Source organism: Octopus bimaculoides, chromosome 4, assembly GCF_046866305.1.
Source record: "Octopus bimaculoides isolate indiv1 chromosome 4, ASM4686630v1, whole genome shotgun sequence".
NCBI classification, from domain to species: Eukaryota; Metazoa; Mollusca; class Cephalopoda; order Octopoda; family Octopodidae; genus Octopus; species Octopus bimaculoides.
In genome coordinates, this window is record NC_142931.1 from 21096140 (window position 1) to 21116421 (window position 20282).

The 20282-nt window shown below is 37.4% G+C and overlaps 1 protein-coding gene and 1 long non-coding RNA gene across 3 annotated transcripts in view; one reads left to right on the forward strand and one right to left on the reverse strand.

The window, feature by feature from the left end:
* Nucleotides 1–20282, reverse strand: part of LOC106876307 (sprouty-related, EVH1 domain-containing protein 2) — a 191014-nt gene that overhangs the window by 147793 nt on the left and 22939 nt on the right. The window contains exon 1 of one of the 2 annotated variants that reach the window (XM_089350459.1): nucleotides 14733–14761. The exons of the other annotated variant lie outside the window; for it this stretch is intronic. Within the exon in view, the coding sequence (XP_089206585.1) occupies nucleotides 14733–14746 (14 nt within the window). The 5' untranslated portion in view covers nucleotides 14747–14761. Of the gene's footprint in view, nucleotides 1–14732; nucleotides 14762–20282 lie in introns of those variants that run through there. 2 annotated transcript variants of the gene reach the window in all.
* On the forward strand, nucleotides 4884–14483 carry LOC149135978 (uncharacterized). Its single transcript, XR_016241389.1, has 2 exons — nucleotides 4884–5084; nucleotides 12695–14483. It is a non-coding gene; the product is annotated as an uncharacterized LOC149135978 (long non-coding RNA).

Below are 20282 nucleotides of genomic sequence, written 5' to 3' on the forward strand. Positions count from 1 at the left end.
ATATATATATATATATGTATATATATATATATGTATATATATATATATGTATATATATATATATATATGTATATATATATATATATATGTATATATATATATATGTATATATATATATATATATGTATATATATATATATATGTATATATATATATATATATATGTATATATATATATATATGTATATATATATATATATGTATATATATATATATATATGTATATATATATATATATGTATATATATATATGTATATATATATATATGTATATATATATATATGTGTATATATATATATGTATATATATATATATGTGTATATATATATATATGTGTAATATATATATATATGTATATATATATATATGTGTATATATATATATATGTATATATATATATATATATATGTATATATATATATATATATATATATATATGTATATATATATATAGATATAGTTGGAATTTACAAAAACAACAACAACAAAAGACGAAAACGGGTGTGTAAACAACAAACAGCTGTATTAGTTTAACGCTCGGGGAAGTGAGAAAGTCTTTTACGTTTCGAGCCTATGCTCTTCAACAGAAAGGAACACAGAAATAAGCAGAGAGAAAAAAAAGGTTTAGTGGCTAGCGATCAATTATATATATATATGAAGTGCATAGCGTTCGACCTTAACAGATTTTGTTAGTAAAATGTGGGGGTTATATTGGCTTTTGGCCTCTAAAATTGGATTTTCGCCTAGTTAACAATAATAACATCCATGAATAATCGATTAATATATCAGATTAGTGGATAGAGCCCAATGTCCACATTTCCCCACCCTTCATAAAAAAGGACCTTGTATACATAACCTCGCAGAATGCTTTCACGCAGTCTTGCGTGTACACATGTATGTAAATGTATGTATGTATGTATGTATGCATGCATGCATGCATATATATATATATATATATATATATATATATATATATATATGTATGTATGTATATATACTTATACATGCGCATTAATATATATAATATATTTATGTGTATGCATGTATATATATATATGTATTTATGTGTGTATGCATATATATATATATATATATATATATATGAATATATATGTATGTATACATATATGTCTGTGTATACATACATATATATGTGTGTGTGTGTGTGTGTGTGTATGTATGTGTGTGTGTGCATGTATATATGTGCGTATGTCTATGTGTATAGATAACGCCCACGCAACTGTTTATCGTACGATACGAAGAGCCAATAGTCTCCCCCTCCGCTCTCTCCCCCCACAAATACAGACACCAATGAAAAGCAAATTCTGACATGAATGGCGGACTACACCACACATATGCGTTACACACATTTTCCTTTCATGAATGAAGTGGAAATTATTTGGAGCGAAGGAAAACTACTCCCAGCTGTTAATGACGATCTGGGTAGATGGAGAGGGGGGTGTGGGTGAGGGTAATAGTGATGATGATGGTGGCGGGATGATGGGTCAAAGAATGAATGATGTGGGTTGTTTGTGTGTGTGAAAGGTGGGTAATAAATCAATCGGTTTATTCAGTTATTTATTGTTATCATTATTATTATTATTATTATTATTATTCATTCATAATCATTATAACAATGATTATGACGTTGATATAGATGCTTGGGGTGGGTGTTATAGGGGGCGGGGCGTTAGCTATTCACGAAGTGATGGCAGTGGTGGTGATGATGAAAAGTAGCGGAACGGAGGGGGAAGAGGAGGAGTAACAGATAGTGTTATGGAGCTATTCGTAAATAGGTTAGTATTAGTGATTGACTTAGTTCAGGTGAGGATGATGATGATAAGGTGGTGATGGTGGTGGTGGTGGTAGTAGTAGTAGTATGCGGTGTTAGGCAATTCAGGTCGTGGTGTAGTAGTGGAAGTGGAGGAACGGGGCGCATTCTTGGTAGTTGTGATAGCAGTAAAAAGCAATTGTATAGTATGAGTGAGGGGCTTTTTTTCCATCGTAATTTTTATATTTGGTGCCAGAGAAGGCTATATCTAATTAATTAAAAAAATCTACTACTGTTACTACTACTTATAATAATAATAATAATGAGTTCAAATTTTGGCACAAGGCCAGCAATTTTGGAAGAGGGGGGTAAGTCGATTACGCCGACCACCGTGCTCAACTGGTACTTATTTTATCGATCCCCGAAAGGATGATAGGAAAACACAGACCGTAAAGTCAAATGAAATGCCGCTGTTTTGCCTGGCGTGCTAACGATTCTGCCAGCAACAACAATAATAATCCCTTCTGCTATAGGCACAAGGCCCGAAATTTTTTGCGGGGGAGGGCTTAAGTCGATTACATCGACCCTAGTGTTTCACTAGTACTTAATTTATCGACCCTGAAAGGATGAAAGGTAAAAGTCGAGCTCGGCAGATTTTGAACTCAGATCGTAACGACGGGCGGAAATACCGCTAAGCATTTCGTCCAGAGTGCTAATGATTCTGCTAGCTCGCCGCTTGAATAATAATAATAATAATAATAATAATAATAATAATAATAATAAATAATAATATTCCTTTCTGCTGGAGGCACAGGGCCTCAAATTTGTGGGGAGGGTACTAGTCGATTACATCGACCCCAGTGTTTCCCTGCTACTTAATTTATCGACCCCGAAAGGATGAAAGGCAGAGTCGACCTTGGCGGAATTTGAAGTCAGATCGTAGCGAGGGGTGAAATACCGCTAAACATTTCGTTCAGCGTGCTTAACGATTAGTAATTCTTCTGCTTCTTCTTCTAATATATTTCTTTATTGCCCACAGGGGGATAAACATAGAGGGGACAAACGAGGACAGACAAAGGGATTAAGTCGATTACATCGACTCCAGTGCGTAACTGGTACTTATTTAATCGACCTCGAAAGGGTGAAAGGCAAAGTCGACCTCGGCGGAATTTGAACTTATAATAATAATAATAATAATAATAATAATAATAATAACCCTTTCTTCTATAGGCACAAGGGCTGAAATTTTGTGGGGAGGGGACTAGTTGACCACAATGTTTCATTTGTATTTAATTTATCGACCCCGAAAGGATGAAAGGCAAAGTCAACCTCGACGGAATTTGAACTCAGAACGTAAGCTGCAATGTGTGTGCATGGAAAACTCGGAAATGAAAGCTTAATCTCTACAACACTGCCAGCCGTTCCTCACATCAACCATCACTTTCCCTAAAACTCATACCTAACGCAGTCTCTTTCACCAAAGACCTCTCTTTCGGGCATTCCTCCCAAACTTATGAGATATGGAAAGAGAAAGTAAAATAGCAAAAGGAAGTAAGAGAGAGCATGGAAAGAGCTGGAATGGAAATAGGAAGGCTAAGTGTGGTGAGAGAATAAGAGAGGGAGGGAGGGAGAGTTTTAGTGAAGATTTTCTACCTAAATCACTCAAAATAAGTTACCTTCATTCGTTAATAGTAAAAATACCAGAACCAAAACAATATGAATACTCCAAAATGCAGTTTCCATTCACAAAACGCATGTCTAGTCAATGGTAATTGTTTACAAAATGCATTATCTATGCAACAGCTTATCACATCTAATTAATCCAAATGGTATAGACAGATTATATAGGATTAACAGCAAATTAAATTGTTCCTTTAGAACATTATGAAAAATGATTCGATTTAAGCTAAGCGACACATAACTGGTTTCTGGAAGTTAAAAAAAAAGATCTACTCTTCAACATTAGATGATGCAGTTGAAGGAGCACCATATACACTTAACTCATTCTGTAGTATATGAGAAACTCTTACATTTTATAACATCATACTGTAAAACACTGAATAAGTATACGAAGCTATTTTCTACGTTCTCCAATATGAGAAAATACTTTCCTAGCGTAATGGCACCCCACCAACTGTATCCTGTAATACCAACAAGACACAAGATTTTTTCTTTTCTTTTTAAAAATTGTTTAAAGTCTTATCTGTAGAAAGACACATTTAAATAATAAATTATAATATCTATCTATCTATAGAGGTGGAACTACAAAACCTACTCCACATTTATCTGACGAGTCATGCAATGGCGAAACTCCACGTTGTAATGTGAATATATAATATCTAGCTATTCATCTCTCTCCGTCTGTCGGTCTCTTTCACATATTTGTGTGTGTGTGTGTGTGTGTTTGTACTTCTTTCCTCAATCAACTGATGTATACAGTCAACCAAAAAGACAGTTTGAAAGGAACCTTTGCTTCAATTTTTAATCTTGTTTATTTTACTTCATGCACACACAAAACAAATGTGCATACATCCACACAATAGATTCAAAAGGCGTGTACACAGTATCGTCCCGTAGTTGAAAGAGTTGGAGCAGCTAGACACTAAATAAAACGTACTTTTCGTTCAATCCTCATCATAATAAACAGAAATGTATATCCTTGACAAAAAGCCATGTGGATATGACAGAAAATATAGAGGGCTCTTTATGATCTGAATTCAAATTGAACCTGGAACCATGTTGTTGTAAATAGGACTTCCTAACCATAAAGCCGTGCATGAATATAGCTTTTCTTGGCTTTCACAACCATCAAAGAAACATTTGTTTGAATCCTTACAGTTGTGAAAAAAGACAAATAAATGACATAACTTTTAACTTGACTAGGCAAACATGATAGAAAAAAATGTAGAAAACTATTAAAATTTAATCTCTATTTTTGAAATGATGCAAAATATAATTCTCCAGTCTTTATTCCGAAACACTCTATAACACAAGAGTCTCTAAAATGTGTTGAACACAAAATATACAAAATAAACGAAAGTTTTCGCCAGTGTACGAAAGCAGAATTCGTTAGTTTCAATTCATAATCCGTTATCTTCCACTCACCTGATGACTTCCGGTACACGTCTGCACACGCACGAACACATACACAGACACGTGTGTGTGGGGGGTGGGGGCAGTGTGTATGCATGGTGGGAGACGTGGAGAAAGGAGAGGAGGGATAGAGTGAGTGAAAAACTAGGTGGAGGTGGCGGAGTAGAAAATGTGGGCAGCAAGCAACATGTCATTTGATCAACTTTATCGATATTGGAGGTGAGATTATTCTTTTTCTTGTTTTTGTGCTGCTTTTTATTTTTCATTTTATGAATGAACGGATGGTGGCGTTAGAGAGAGATAGAAAGTGAGAAAGAGAGAGAGAGGGGAAAATATAAGTAGGTGCATAATAATAGACGGTCTCGTGCCACCTTCCTCTTCCTCCTCCTTATAGCTCTTGAACTCCACACACACACTGTTGTTGTTTTCGTTCATTGATGAAACGTTATTAATAAAAAGAGAAACAATGGCTGATAGCAACAATAACAACCCAATAAAATAGCTGTTTCAACAGCCGCGTTTGGTACGTAACACTGAAAGTGGCGGCAGCAGTGGTGGTGGTAGTATTGTCTTTTTTTTGTACTGATGGTGATGGTCGTGGTATTTTTAGTGTAGGTGGTAGTAGTTAGTGATTTACGTAGTAGTAATGCTAATGATGATCATCGTTATGGTTATATTATTAGTAAATGGTGTCGTTTGTTTAGCCTCTCATCAAGCAGGCCGATGACCAAAAAAAAGCGTTAAGGTCTCGAACCTCTCGTACTCTATACAAACACTATACATATCTAATATAGGACCACATTATGTAATGTGCGATGAAAGTTAGGCTGCTATTTCTAGCAGGTCGAACGACCAAATAGTAGTGCTTCTTATTTAACCCCAGGTCAACACTGATGGAACACACCAACGATGAAAGATATTCCAATCGCAAGCATCATGTCTTTTCTTCCCCCCCCCCTTATGTGCGGGGAACCCAGCCAACCACACAATCGATCCAGCGTGTTATTTTTAAGACGACAGGGGTGTGTAATTTGCGGGAGATTTAACTGCTTTTTTATACCAGGTTCAGTGACCAGGTAAGAGGCTCTGTCGTTATCTCGCACGTACTAGACTTATGGTGCTGTTAGTGCGTGGGTGGTGGCGGCGGCGGCGGTAGTAGTGATTTTGTCGTTTGTATAATAGTACTTAATGATTGTGGTGGAGAATGGAATCAATGCTGTTATTGTGCCCTTGTCCCCCTCCTTCATTATTATTATTATTATTATTATTTCAGTGATATGAGAGACTGGACTTTGGCTACTATTATTTCTAACAGGTCGAAAGACCACACTGCCTGTCTTGATTCGTTGTAGTAATGTTGGTATTGATAGTAGGGGAAGTAGTAGTAGTAGTAACAGTTGTCTAAGATATTTACGAAATATTAAACACAACACTTTTAACTTAGTATAGGTGCGCGTGCGCGTATTTTATATATATATATACACACACACATACATACAACACGCATGTGTGAGTGAGACAGAAAACTATAAAATGTGTATGAAAAAGGAAGAGAGAGATGAGAAAGAGAATATTGGGAATACCTTTTCATGATTATGTCTTTGACACATTTTAAAAATATTGATTTATTCCGCTGGTGGGTAGGAGTGTGTGTGGCGTGAATAGTAAATAGAATCGAACATATCACTCCCACCTCCCATATCTAAACAGAATTTCTTTATCGAACGCGGAGAGACAAAAGAGAAAATCACTCCTGGGCGAAGTTCGAACGAAAAACGCTATGTGACCGGTAGATTGCTGTACTGTGTTCGTCGGTGTCGCGTCCCCATTTCGTCACTACACCGCCTCCACACGTTTATAAAATATATAAAAAATATAGTTTGTTAGTGAGAAAGCTCACTCGCACCATAGTAACAACAATCATTAAGCCAAGAGACTTTACGTGGTCACCCTATATGCTAGAAATAGCAGCCAAATCTCTCAAATCAAACTGCTACTGTTTAGTGTAAAATTTTCGTCAAAAATAAATTGGAAAATGGTAGTAGTTGTAAATCGTTAATAAAAATGACAGATTGGTTGGGGCTAACGAGCCTTTGATGACAGATCCGGGTCTAAACGACGAGAAAACGATAAAGAAGAGCTTAGACAGAACAAGAGTCACCCAAACCTTAAATACATACCAACACATACATATGCCATGTCAGGTCAGCCAACGAGAAGAAATTGGAGACAAGCAACCAGTTTAACTAGTCATTTACTTATACATACATACATTAAACAAAAAAAAAACTTTTACTTCGAGTCATTACACTGCGGCCATGTTGGAGCACCGCCTTTAAAGATTTTAGCGAATCGACCCAGTACTTTTTTTTTATAAGCCTGGTACTTGTTCTATCAGTCTATTTTTCCGAACCGCTAAGTTACGGAGAGATAATCACACTAACACTAGTTGTCAAGCAGTACTGGGGAACAGACACAAACGCAAAGACACACATACGAACTTCTTTCAGCTTCCGTCTACCAAATCCACTCACAAGACTATAGTAGGACTAAACCAGGATCATGTGGCTGGGAAGCAAATTTCTTATCACACAGCCAGCCAGTTATCCATCCAGACACACGTGGTATGCAGTTGGTCTTGAAACTTCACATAAAAAATGCAACTAATGTGTGGCTGAAAGGTAGCACATTCTTCTTTCATCCAGGAACACCATCACACTACTTACTTCTAGATCTGAAATTCTCAGCAAATGTAAGCATATGGGCAAATTCCTTTTAGCGAACTGGAGGACACCAACCTCTCCACATTGAGTGGCACCCTCGCAGATTTTGGACCCCACTCTATCGAATTATTCTACAACTAGTTTAATGACTTCTGCTGTCGAAGGGGACATATCTCTAATTTCCTTTCTTTAACTGTTTCTTGCTGCTTCAAGTCTTCAGCCAGGTTGTCTCTGTATTTGAGCCATAGAGAAGCAGGATCACACAGTTCGTATATCTGTAGTAATACTGCAAAGTGTAGTACGATGGAATGTGTGGATACAGCAAGGTTTGAGCAAATGGATCAATTTGACAAAGCTTGAAGAATGTAGTGAGTGTGCTATCCCTTGGTTCCTCTGCCAACAGAGAAGCATTAGCATTGGCAAAGTTCACCCTTGGACCGTTTCCAGGTGCACTGCAAGCTGTTGAATGGCAAGGTGCTGTTGTTGAAGTGGAACGCCAAAGATGCGCTAGAAAGCCTCGTTGCTACTTATGTACCATCCCACCTGATTGTGCGTCACCTCATCCTGGCAGTATTCTAGTTGAAGTCCAAACATTGCAGCATCAGAACCCTTGTTCACATACTTACAAACGTACATTATGGACTTAAAGGAGTTGTGATGCTCAATGTTGATGTGGGCATTGAAAGTCTTTGACAAGAGTGGGCAGTAGGGAACAATCCATCTATTATCAAACTCGTACTGTTGATAGTTGCTGTGAAACCACCATCTTCTGCTTTTCTCTGTCTGTATGATGTGTGTGTATGTGTATTTGTCTGTCTGTGTTTGTCCTCCCTACCATCACTTGACAACTGATGTTGGTGTGTTTACATCCTTGTAACATAGCAGTTTGGCAAAATAGACCAATAAAATAAGTAGTAAGCTTACAAAGAATAAGTCCTGGAGTTGATTTGTTTGACTAAAGGCGGTGCACCAGCATGGCCACAGTCAGATGACTGAAACGACTAAAGGAATAAAAGAATATATGTAAATATATATATATAGACACACTCTCTCTATTCTCTATTTTTTCACTTCTCTCTAACGGTCTTTCTTCTCTCAGACCCTCAACCAATATTATAAATACATACTCCCTCTCTCTCTTTCTCTTCACTTCTCTCTGTCACACCGTCTTTCTTCTCTTAACCTCTCAGTCTTCCTAAATATATAGACACAAACATTCTCTCTTCCTCTCTTCTCTCAACCTCTCAATCTCTCTAAATATATAGACACACTTTCTTTCTCTATTTCTTCACTACCCTCCATCACACCGTTAAATTTTAAATAAATAAATAGATAGATAAATTAATAAAATACCCATAAAAATGTCCAGAACCTGGAGGAGCATGGAATTTGCATTGATTTTGAGAGCCTGGCGCTGTGCTGAAGGAGATAACCCAAACAACATAATCACAGCTGCACTGAAGAGCAATAGTTACACCAGAACATTAGCAGAGATACAACGAAAGAAGCAGGAGTTTACACGCTCCTACGCTCTCATATGATCCCATATCAGCACTCTTGATGCCATCTTTGATAATGAACACAGCAAAGATGATAAGGATGGAGGCATGGATGCAGATGAAAGATGTCACCCCCACTTGGTAGACACTCAAGAAAACAAAAAAGATTCAAGCGAGAAACCTGCCCGGAAAGTAAACCCAAGTGCAAGTTGCCCTACCACCATCAAAACGAAAAATCATGGAGGTGAAAGAGCCAAGAAAGAACAACTAAAAGAAGCAAAAACTAAAACAAAAACAAAAGATGAAACAGCCAAAGAAAGAAGCAAACCTGACTACCCATATAACAAAACGGATAAAAAGAGACAGTACATACGAATGTGCAAATTTTACTTGAAAGGTGTTTGCTGGCATGGAGAGGAAGGTGCAAGCTGCCATTTTGCACACCAAAGACTCCGCCACATAAACATGAAACAGGGTGGAAACCACTTGCCAAAAGGAAAGGACTACGCATCATCTGCCCCAAAATGGATGTATGCAGATGTAGTGCATGCTACAAATCAGACCTATCAACATGTTGTTGAAAGGGCAGCTTCTGAACAACAATCTTTTTTGTGCATGGCACAAAAGATTGTACAGCAGCTAACTTGGCTACATCAATCTCACAGATAGGACTATCCCCAATACACAAGACCACCACAGCAAATAGACCTAAGGTGGGCACCACTTGCAACAACACACACATCGCATCGGTGCTCTTACTGAACATCAGGACTGTTAACACTTAGTAACAAGACAAAAATCTCTTTCTTGAGAGACCCTGTTGCATGCAATCAAGCTTTATGCATAGCACTTATGGAAACACACCTGAAACCAGATATAGCAAATGCATAAATACACATACCACAGTATGTTGTATTACGGACTGACAGGAAAGAAAAGAGTTATGGTGGAGTTGCTATGTACATCCGCAAAGACCTCACATGCCAGGTCCTTTTGTCACACACAAATTCAGTATGTGACACACTAATGCATATATCATGTACATATATATATATGTGTATAATATATATATATATATATATATATATATATATATATATATATATATATGTATAATATATATATATATATATATGTATAATATATATATATATATATATATGTATAATATATATATATATATATATATATATATATATATATATATATATAATGTATATATAATATGTATATAATATATATATACATATATATTTACATACAAACACATATACACAGATGTGTATGTGTTTATATATATATACATACATACACACACACACATATATATATATATACATACATACATACACAAACACATCTATTATACACAGATGTATGTGTGTATTTAAATTTGAATATATGTGTGTATATTTGTGTGAATGAGTAAAGTAACACACCTGGGAATTGAACTTGCATTGTTCAGATTCCTTAGGAATGTTCTACTGATTGCTCTATGACCTTTGCAGTCCCATCAATACCCCACACCCATAATCTCACCATGTTCTACTACCTATTCCCATGAACATCATTTAACATTGTCCATGTGTGTGTTGATATAGGGTGTATGCATGCACGTGTATTTGACCTATATATATATATATATATATATATATATATATATATATATATATATATATATATATATAGAGAGAGAGAGAGAGAGAGAGAGAGAGAGAGAGAGAGAGAGAAAGAAAGAGAGAAACAACGTCTTACACAACGAGTTCCAGCAAGGGAATGTTTGACTCCCAAAGTGGTTGCTCAGCTTGCTAGAAATACAAGTTAAAGGCATATTGGATAATGTATTCACAGGACATGCACAGATATATACACACGCATACATAGATGTGCGCTGACCCATGGTTAAACTATAGAGTTTCTTCAGCAGAATGGGTTCTAGAACAACTTGACTGGTTTCACCTGTATTTATTAGCTTCTCAGGGGTGTTTTACTCACAGACGTATATACACTTGTACACACACACACAGAAACTCTGCCAAATTAGATTGGAGCCTGGTGTTGCCATCCAGTTTCACCAGTCCTCAGTCAAATCGTCCAACCCATGCTAGCATGGAAGGCGGACGTTAAACGATGATGATGATGATGATGATGACACACATTCAAATACATAGAAGTTCCTGTACTGTTGATTCTAGTTATTTTCCCAGTTGTTTTTTTCTCTCTCTCTCTCTTCCCCACCTTCTCCAGAGCAAGCTTGTTTCAAAAAATGTTACTACAGTACAGCCGTCCTTATGCCAAGATTGGTTTGTGTAGAAATTTTTGTTTCTTTAGAAATATCGCATAAAGAAGAAAAACTAACTGAAAATATGAAAGAAAGAAACAGTTTCAACAGTTGTTGGAGTTCAGGTGAACTATATATACAAAATACATTGTATTACTTATTTCATTCTTTCTGCTTGCAAAATGTTTAAAAAAAACAAAAAAACTTTAAGGGTGGACAGGGCTCGAACAGGGTGTATGGGATGCCAGAATATTTGTCAGATTGTCATAAGTTTTTGTTGTTGTTGAAATACAACAATTGTGTTTTGTGACCCTGAGTGAATAGGTTCCTCCTACATTTTGGTTAGTTCCAGATTCTAACTGAACAATGACAACAAAATGGGAATAATAATTTCAAATTTTGGCACAAGGCCAGCAAAGGAGGGGAGTGACGGGTTTGTCAGCCCCCAAAAGAGAAAAAAAGTAAAACCAAGAGAACATTTACAAAGACCAGCAGCAGAAAGAGAGGATGTCCAAAAAAGGTAGGGAGCTGCCTAAACTCAAGCATATGCATATAGTAGAGACAGAACCAAGAGAGAGAGAGAGAAAGAATTTAAACAGGAGGCATTCTTAATCTACTATGTAAAGAGTATAGAGGTAGAAAGGAGAATATCTAAGTGGAAGGGATTAGAGTAAAGCTGCCCAGGGAGAAATTTAAGGAAAATGAAAGGTGTGTTCTATTGAATGATGAAAGATATGATGTGTTCATGGATTCATATCATGAATGGGTGACTAAGATTGATGGGCTGGTGTTGTATGATGCCCTGCCACCCGTGGTGGAATATGAAGAGTTGAGAAATTTTAGACAGAAAATATATATGAACAATATAAAAAAAAAAAAAATTATGAAGATGTGAACATTTTGTTTTTTAAAAAAAGAGGAAAAAACTGTGCAAAATAATGTCTAAATGTAACCACTCAACTTCGGGGGTCGAATGAGCATTGTAACCCATTTTCTCATTTTCATAATTTCATTTGTTTCCTTTTATTTTTTCTTCCTTGCTCGATTTCTTTTTGCATTTTTATTTCCCCGATTATATGTTTTGTATTGCCTTTGTAATGCATAACCTCTACATTTAGCCCCTTGTGGGCAATAAAAAAATCGAAGACGTTGCTGTCTCAGAGTAACAACTTGTTTGTTTGAGCCTCGTCACTTCTGACCACGGTTGGATTGTTGATGGCTTTCTCTTTGAGACTGTTCATTGTTGAAATTGTTTTATATCATTGCTGAAAATTATTGTTGAAGCAACTCGCACGTAATTGATTTTTGCTGTTGTTTTTTTTTCAGTTTTTCTCCTGATTGTTGGGGTGAAAAGTTAGCTTTTCATTATGGAAAGCTATGCAAAAGCCACTGCAGTGGGAGCAGCTATGCCGTCGGAAGCAAATCAGATGAAAATGAATATGGATGATATAATAAGAAGTGAACAATTTGTGCAAAGAGAGGGAGACAATAAAGCTGGTCCCTCCAGAGGAGACAGTCAATGATAAGAGCGATAGGACAGTGGTGTATTGCATGCAAGTGGTCACCACCAGTAAAATTGAAATACTATCAGAAGACGATGTGGAGGAATGCTTGGGACTCCTGATGAAAACGGCAACTTTCGTAAGCCGGGGGAAAAAGTATGGAATGGTGGAGGTAAGGTTTGTCACCAAAGAAGAGGCAGCCTCACATTCCACCACTGCTTTATGCTCTGACAAGATGACACTGCTGTCCACATATAGGGGCAGGCACAGTGTTCGGATTGGAATTGAAAGAGTGCCACCGGAAATAAAGACAGAGTGGTTGGTGGCAGCTGTTGTGGTCCCGCATTGGAACCAGTGGGAAGAACGAGTATGTCAAAATGGTGGGGAAGTGGTGTCGAGATGTGACTTTTTGTCACTTTTGAAGACATTGAGAGGATCCCCTACCAAATAGAGATTGTGTGAGAGAGTTCCTTCATAGTAATTGGTGAGGGTTGTCGACCCAATTGTTACAAATGTGGAGTAAGAGGCCATGTGAGGACACAGTGCCCCAAGCACAAGCCTTCTCAGAGTGAGAAGGCTGTGGAGAAAGACTAAGAAGAAACACAGATTTGTGTACCAACTGAAGCAATGAAAGACAGAGATGGCAAAAGCGATAAGGAGTGCGCCAGAGATACAGAGGAAGTGAAGCCGAAGGAAGATGGAGCGAAAGCAACAAAGGAGGGGAGTGATGGGTTTGTCAGCCCCAAAAGGAGGAAAAAAGCAAAGTTAAGAGAACTTTTGCTACCAATGTTGAAATTTATTGTTGAAACGATCTGCGAGTAATTGTTTTTTGCTGTTTTCTCCCCATTGTTGGGGTGAAAAGTTAGCTTTTCATTATGGAAGCTATGCAAAAGCCACTGCAGTGGGAGCAAAGGAGATAAAAATGAATATGGATGAAATAATAAAAAGTGAACAATTTGTTCAAAGGGAAGCAGATGGCAATAAAGCTGGTCCCCCCCCCCCCACAGGAAACAGTCAATGATAAGAGCAATAGGACGGTGGTGTACTGCACTCAAGCGGTCACCACCAATAAAATAGAAATCCTATCAGAAGATGATGTGGAGGAATGTTTAGAATCCCTGATGAAAGCGGCAAAGATGTAATGCAAAGTTGACTCCAGCTTATTTTGAACTGAGAATGTAAAAAGCCAAAAGAAATGCTGCTAAACATTTTGTTCGACACACAATTCTGCCAATTCGCCACCTTCGTGATAATAAGGGTTCCAGTTTTTGGCACAAGGCCAGCAATTTTAAGGGAAGGTGAACTTGATTACATCGACCATAATGTTCAACTTGTACTTATTTTATCGAGTCGGAAAGTATTAAAATCAAAGTCTATCTCAGCGGAATTGTAACATAGAACTGAAAGAGCCAGAAAAAAATGCTCTAAACATATTGTTCGTCACGGTAACGATTCTGCTAGCTCGCCACCTTCTTTGTGATAATAATAATAATAATTTCTAACAAAGGGTACGAGCCCAGAAATTGGGAGGGATGTGATAATATCGATCTCAAGACTTGATAGGTAGTTTATTTTATCGATCAGGAAAGAGAATGTCGATTTCGGCGTGCTTTGAACTCAGAATGGAAAATTATTTAAATTCTGCTGAGTTCATTGTTTAAGATTTGTAGACACGTGTACGTGTATCACTGTGTGTAAAACATAAACACACACACACAGAGCTAATGACGTTTCTTGCGATATGTGCTTAAATATAAAAATGAATGTAAATAACAAATCAAATTTTAAAAAATATATATTTTTTTCTTTTTTGAAGAGACAGCTGGAAGGAAGGTACATAAGTACATGTTAAACACACATACCCTATTTTTAACATTGCATGCTCTGGCTTAAGTATTAGAGAGTTCCTCAATTCACTCAGTTACCTGAATACTGAAAATAACAGACATATAATTTAATGGTAGATTTCAAAGCTTTTATCTTAAGACATAAGAAATTTAGAAACGACAAAGACAATAAAGCACACATGGCAGAGATGTAAACGGAACCCTCTCCTGCTTAATTTTTGTTTTTTTAATGGAATCCCACGTTTTAGGCTTATAGAGATTCCGATTCTGAAAAAAAGAATTTCAAAATCGCAACTTCAATATTTCAATTCTCCTCCTCCCCATTTCTTCATTTTTCACTTTTTCCGAAATACGTAGAAAAATACGGAGATAATGATTCTGAAAAAAAAAATTGTTTGTAAAATTTCAATTTCTCCAAAAAACAAAAAAAACACCCTCCCCTACCGATTCTACGGCCTTGGCCTTCTTCAAGCAGGCTATTCACATGCTAGAAATAACAGCCATATTTCACAAAACTGCAATAACATAATGAAAGAAATATGTAATCAATCTACTCACCTTTCTGCAAAGATTTCTTTCAGAGTAATTTCCCAAAGTAATATGACCGGCGGCGAGCTGGCAGAAACGTGAGCACGCCGGGCGAAATGCTTAGCGGTATTTCGTCTGTCTTTACGTTCTGAGTTCAAATTCCGCCGAGGTCGACTTTGCCTTTCATCCTTTCGGGGTCTATAAATTAAGCACCAGTTGTGCACTGGAGTCGATCTAATCGACTTTCTTCCTCCCCGCCAAATTTCGAGCCTTGTGCCTGGTGAGGAAAAGAATATGACCCTGAAACTGGCGCTTGCACAAACCACATTGAGGTCTATTGGTCCCGAGTCAAAAGACGGTTAAAGTATGTCACTGGGATCATCGGGCGATATGAAATGGTCTCGCGTTGGCGAATCGACGCATCGAGAAATGTATGGATTTACTATGGCTAAGAAAAATTTCCAGAATTTCTATACATTTCTCAATCACATTGCCGAAGTATATCCCACCCCTAAACTCCACCGGCGCACAAGGCGGAGGTTTCAGTTGAAAAAAAAAAAAAAAAAAAAAAATTAACGAACACTTTAATTTCACTTTTGTCATATTACTGTAGGAAATTACTCTGAAAGAAATCTTTGCAGAAAGCTGAAGTAGATTGATTACATATTTTTTTCATTATGTTATCGCAGTTTTGTAAGGTTTGGCTGTTATTTCTAGTATGTGCTTGAAGGCCAAGGCTGTAGAATCGGGAGGCGAGGGGGGGGGGGAGATTGGGGTGATTCTTTTTTTTTTTTGAAAAATTAAAATTTCGGAAAAAGTTAAATGGGGGGGGGGGGGGAATTGAAATTTTGAAGCTGCGATTTTTGAAAAAATTTTCAGAATCGGAATCTCCATAGCCTAAAACGTGGGACTGCGTAAAAATGGGGGGGGGGGGGGGGGGGAAAGGATTCATCTCCGCCATGTGCGCTGACAAAAATTTGAGAGAACTGATGACAGCAAACCTGGTGAGAGTGGGGTGGTATGAGTGGTGTGGTGGTGGTGGTAGTGATATGATGTTATGAATGATTTCTGAGCGTGCATTTGTATGTAAGTATTTGTTTATGTAGCCGTCTGTGTGTGAGCGCGTGTGGAGTAACGACCGACACTGGTCAATTGCTAACAAAGACAGATTTGCCAAAAGAAGTTATAGTTTCTACGAGGTCACTCGATCTGCTAGAAATGGCACTCAAATTTCAGACAAATCATTTCACAGACTGAATTCGGTAGCGAGCTCGCAGAATCGTTCGCGCGCCGGACGAAATGCTTAGCGGTATTTCACCCCTCGCTAAGTTCTGAGTTCAAATTCCGTCGAGGTCGACTTAGTCTTTCATCCTTTCGAGGTCGATAAAATAAGTACCAGTTGAACACTGGGTCGATGTAATTGACTACCGCCCCCCCCCCAAGTTTCAGGCCTTGTGCCTATAATAGAAAGGATTATTATTATTATTATTATTATTATTATTATTATTATTATTAGGCGGCGAGCTGGCAGAATCATTAGCGCGTCGAACAAAATGCTTAACCGCATTTCTTATAGCTCTTTGCGTTCTGAGTTGAAATCGCGCTTGAGAGTCAACTTTACCTTTTATTCTTTCGGGGAAAATAAAGTACAAGTGAAGTACTAGGTTGATGATATCGACTAATGCCACTTTTAGAATTGCTGGCCTTGTACCAAAATTTGAAAGCATTATTATTATTATTATTATTATTATTATTATTATTATTATTATTATTATTATTATTATTAAAGTGGATCCAGAGCAACAACAATGATTTCTTAAATAGACACAAGGCCAGATTTTCAGGGAAGGTGGAGTTAGTCGATGATTTCTTATAAGAAATAATTTGTTTAGAAATGCCCTATAAATAGAGAAAGTGTACGTTAAACACATACACACACAAACAAGAAAAGCAATAGCATAATCACAACAAACATTCACACACAAACATACATGCACAAATATATACATGTGCAAACACAAACAATTAAGCTCATTGGTGAAACCATGGCCAAGAAACAAAAACTTGAGAAAGCCGTCTTTGTAGTGAAAGCGTAAGAGAGGTTGGCTTGTCATACAATTTTGCCATTCATAGAGATTTTATGAATGAAATTGTTGAACTGCACAACGATGAAGTGTTTGAGAAGATTGCAATGAGTCGTATGTAACGATTGCATTTACGACACATGCACGCACCTCACACATGCGCAGATATTCATATGCATACACAAGCAATGCTTCTTTCTTTGTATGATAGCGAGAGAGAGAGAGAGAGAGAGAGAGAGAGAGAGAGAGAGAAAGAAAGAGAGAGAGCGATTATGTACCTATTTGGCATATGGTTTGTAACTTGGCTTAGAACATACGTTTATGCCAAGGAGCCAGTCACTGTTGTTGACTGTAGAAAAAAATATATACAAGTCAACACACATACGTCGACCACACACACACACACTAAATATCCTGAGAATGAATGTGCATGATATACTATAATGTTAACTAAGGATGATGATGATGACAACGTTTCTCAGTTTCTATGTTTAATTACTTGTTTCTTCCTAAGATACAAACCTCTCTCTCTCTCTCTCTCTCTCTCCACATACTCACTCATCCTCCCACACACCACTCACATACACACGTATGTATGTATCTATATATATCTATATATACATACTGCCTGACCCAAGTTTGTTACGTCTTTTTAAAGTAAATCATGTTTAAATGTTGTCTTAGGAGAAAATACACACATTTCCTGTCGTTACTTCCCAACAGGAAACCTATAAAGTATTGCGCGCGCGCGAATTTTCACTCACAATCAACTCGTTGCCCTTTTCTATATAATTTATAATGTTCGTATCTGTAGGCATTTGTTGGTATGTTTGTATGTGGGAAGGCATGAGTGGGAGGAGAGAAAGACAAATTTGAAAGGAAGAACCTTGGTTCAAAACGATGCCAAGACAACATCAATGAATGTTTCAAATTATCTACAATTCGCGTACACGTTTCCAAAGAATCCACCCCCATACGATTGTGGAAGTAAAAGACTTAGTAAATCTTCCACCAATGCCAGATACGAAATTGATATCAACAGAAAAGTTACCAAATTGAATTAACTGTACGGGATTTGGTCTAAGCAGATACGGCCAAAATGAAATGGGGTTACAATATGAAATCCCCTTTCTACGATTGTGGAACAATCAACAGTTACATTTCTTTCCATCACTGAATTCCTCTTGTTGTTTGGGTGATCACAGAAATATCCTAAAGATCCTACAATGTGGAATTTAAAAAAGTGGAAAGTTTTCTAGAAAGAGTTAGAGGATTACGTCAAACCTGTACTAGTATTTCGTCTCATTGACTTTGGAAAGATGAAAAAAGACGGTGGTTTTGGCGAGATCTGAACTCAAAAATATAAAGAACCAGAACTATGTAACGCCCTAACGATTCTGCTAGTTATGGCTTTTTTAATGCTAAAAATAAGTGCTTTCAATTTAACTACAAGGCCAGTAATTTTGAGGGGAAGGGATTAATCCGATACCATTGATGACAATATTTTATCAATCTTGATGGGATGAAAGGCAAAGTTGACGTCGGCAAGATTTGAACTAAGAGCGAAGAAATACCGCAACTAGAGGAAGGGGATCAGTCGATTACATATATGCCAAAGAAGTGACTGGTACTTTATTTTAATAACCCCAGAAGGACAAAAAGCAAAGCCGACCTGGTCGGGATTTTAACTCAAAACATAACTATAAAAAGTTATACTGTTGGCTTCAGTAGAAACTGGAACTAACTCCTCGAATAGAACTTTATTCAGTGGAGAGATGAAACCCTATAAAATATTTGACGAACCAACGGGATGTAGTGGTGTCAATGGCACCGAGACATGGTCATTTAGGCCTGTTGGAAATGACAGTCAAATCTCCCTCAATTTAACTCGGCGATCTTTGCGAAAAGATACATGGGATGTGGTAATCCTTAGAGAAAAGGGAATAGATTGGTTAAAACAATCCTTACTCCTTTATAAACAAAATGATTGGATGGTTATGGCCAGAAAACTTTCAGCAGTTTCTGTGTGTTCGATCAGCACAGGCCTGCAACTAAACAACATTAACTATATATATATATATATATATATATATCATCATCATCATCATCATCATCATCGTTTAATGTCCGTTTTCCATGCTGGAATGGGTTGGACGGTTTGACTGAGGTCTGGAGAGCCAGCAGCTGCACCATCTGATCTGGTTTCAATGTTTCTACAACTGGATGCCCTTCCTAACGCCAACCTCTTTGAGAGTGTAGTGGGTACTTTTTTACGTGCCACCAGCACAGGAGACAGTCAGGGGGCACTGGCCATAGCTACGATATTGGTTTTACTTGACTCAACAGGTCTTCTCAAGCATATCGCCCGACGCATCAGGGGTATTCTTAACAGGGCTGGACATGAGTGGCTGCGATCTCACTTTAGTTGCCGGGTCTTCTTAATCACAGCTTATCTCCAAAGGTCCCGATCTCCTGTCATTGCCTCTGTGAGGCCCAATGTTCGAAGGTCACCAATTCAACTCATGTCTTCCTGGGTCTACCTCTATATGTGTGTGTGTGTGGATATATATGTATATATATGTGTGTGTATACAGATATGTGTATATGTATACACACACACACACACGTATATGTGCATATGTGTGTGAGAGAGATTATTCTTTAATTTTTCACAGCTATGACCATGTTGGAACAGCCGCTGTTGTCGTTTAGCCCCAGGTCAACCATAACCAAGCAGCTCGATGATCAAAAGAATTCAAGCTGTGACGATCCAGTTTTTTTTTTGTTTTTGCTTTTTAATTGGTATCTGGCGCTACAACATCAAATGTTACTTTTTGCCATTTTCTTAAGGCAGTAAGGCTATATAAGCTAGAGGGAAATTTGATTGCTGTTTCTAGCGAGGTTATTTCGTTAGTTAGTCACTATGAGTGTGAAGAGAAATCTGCATACATTG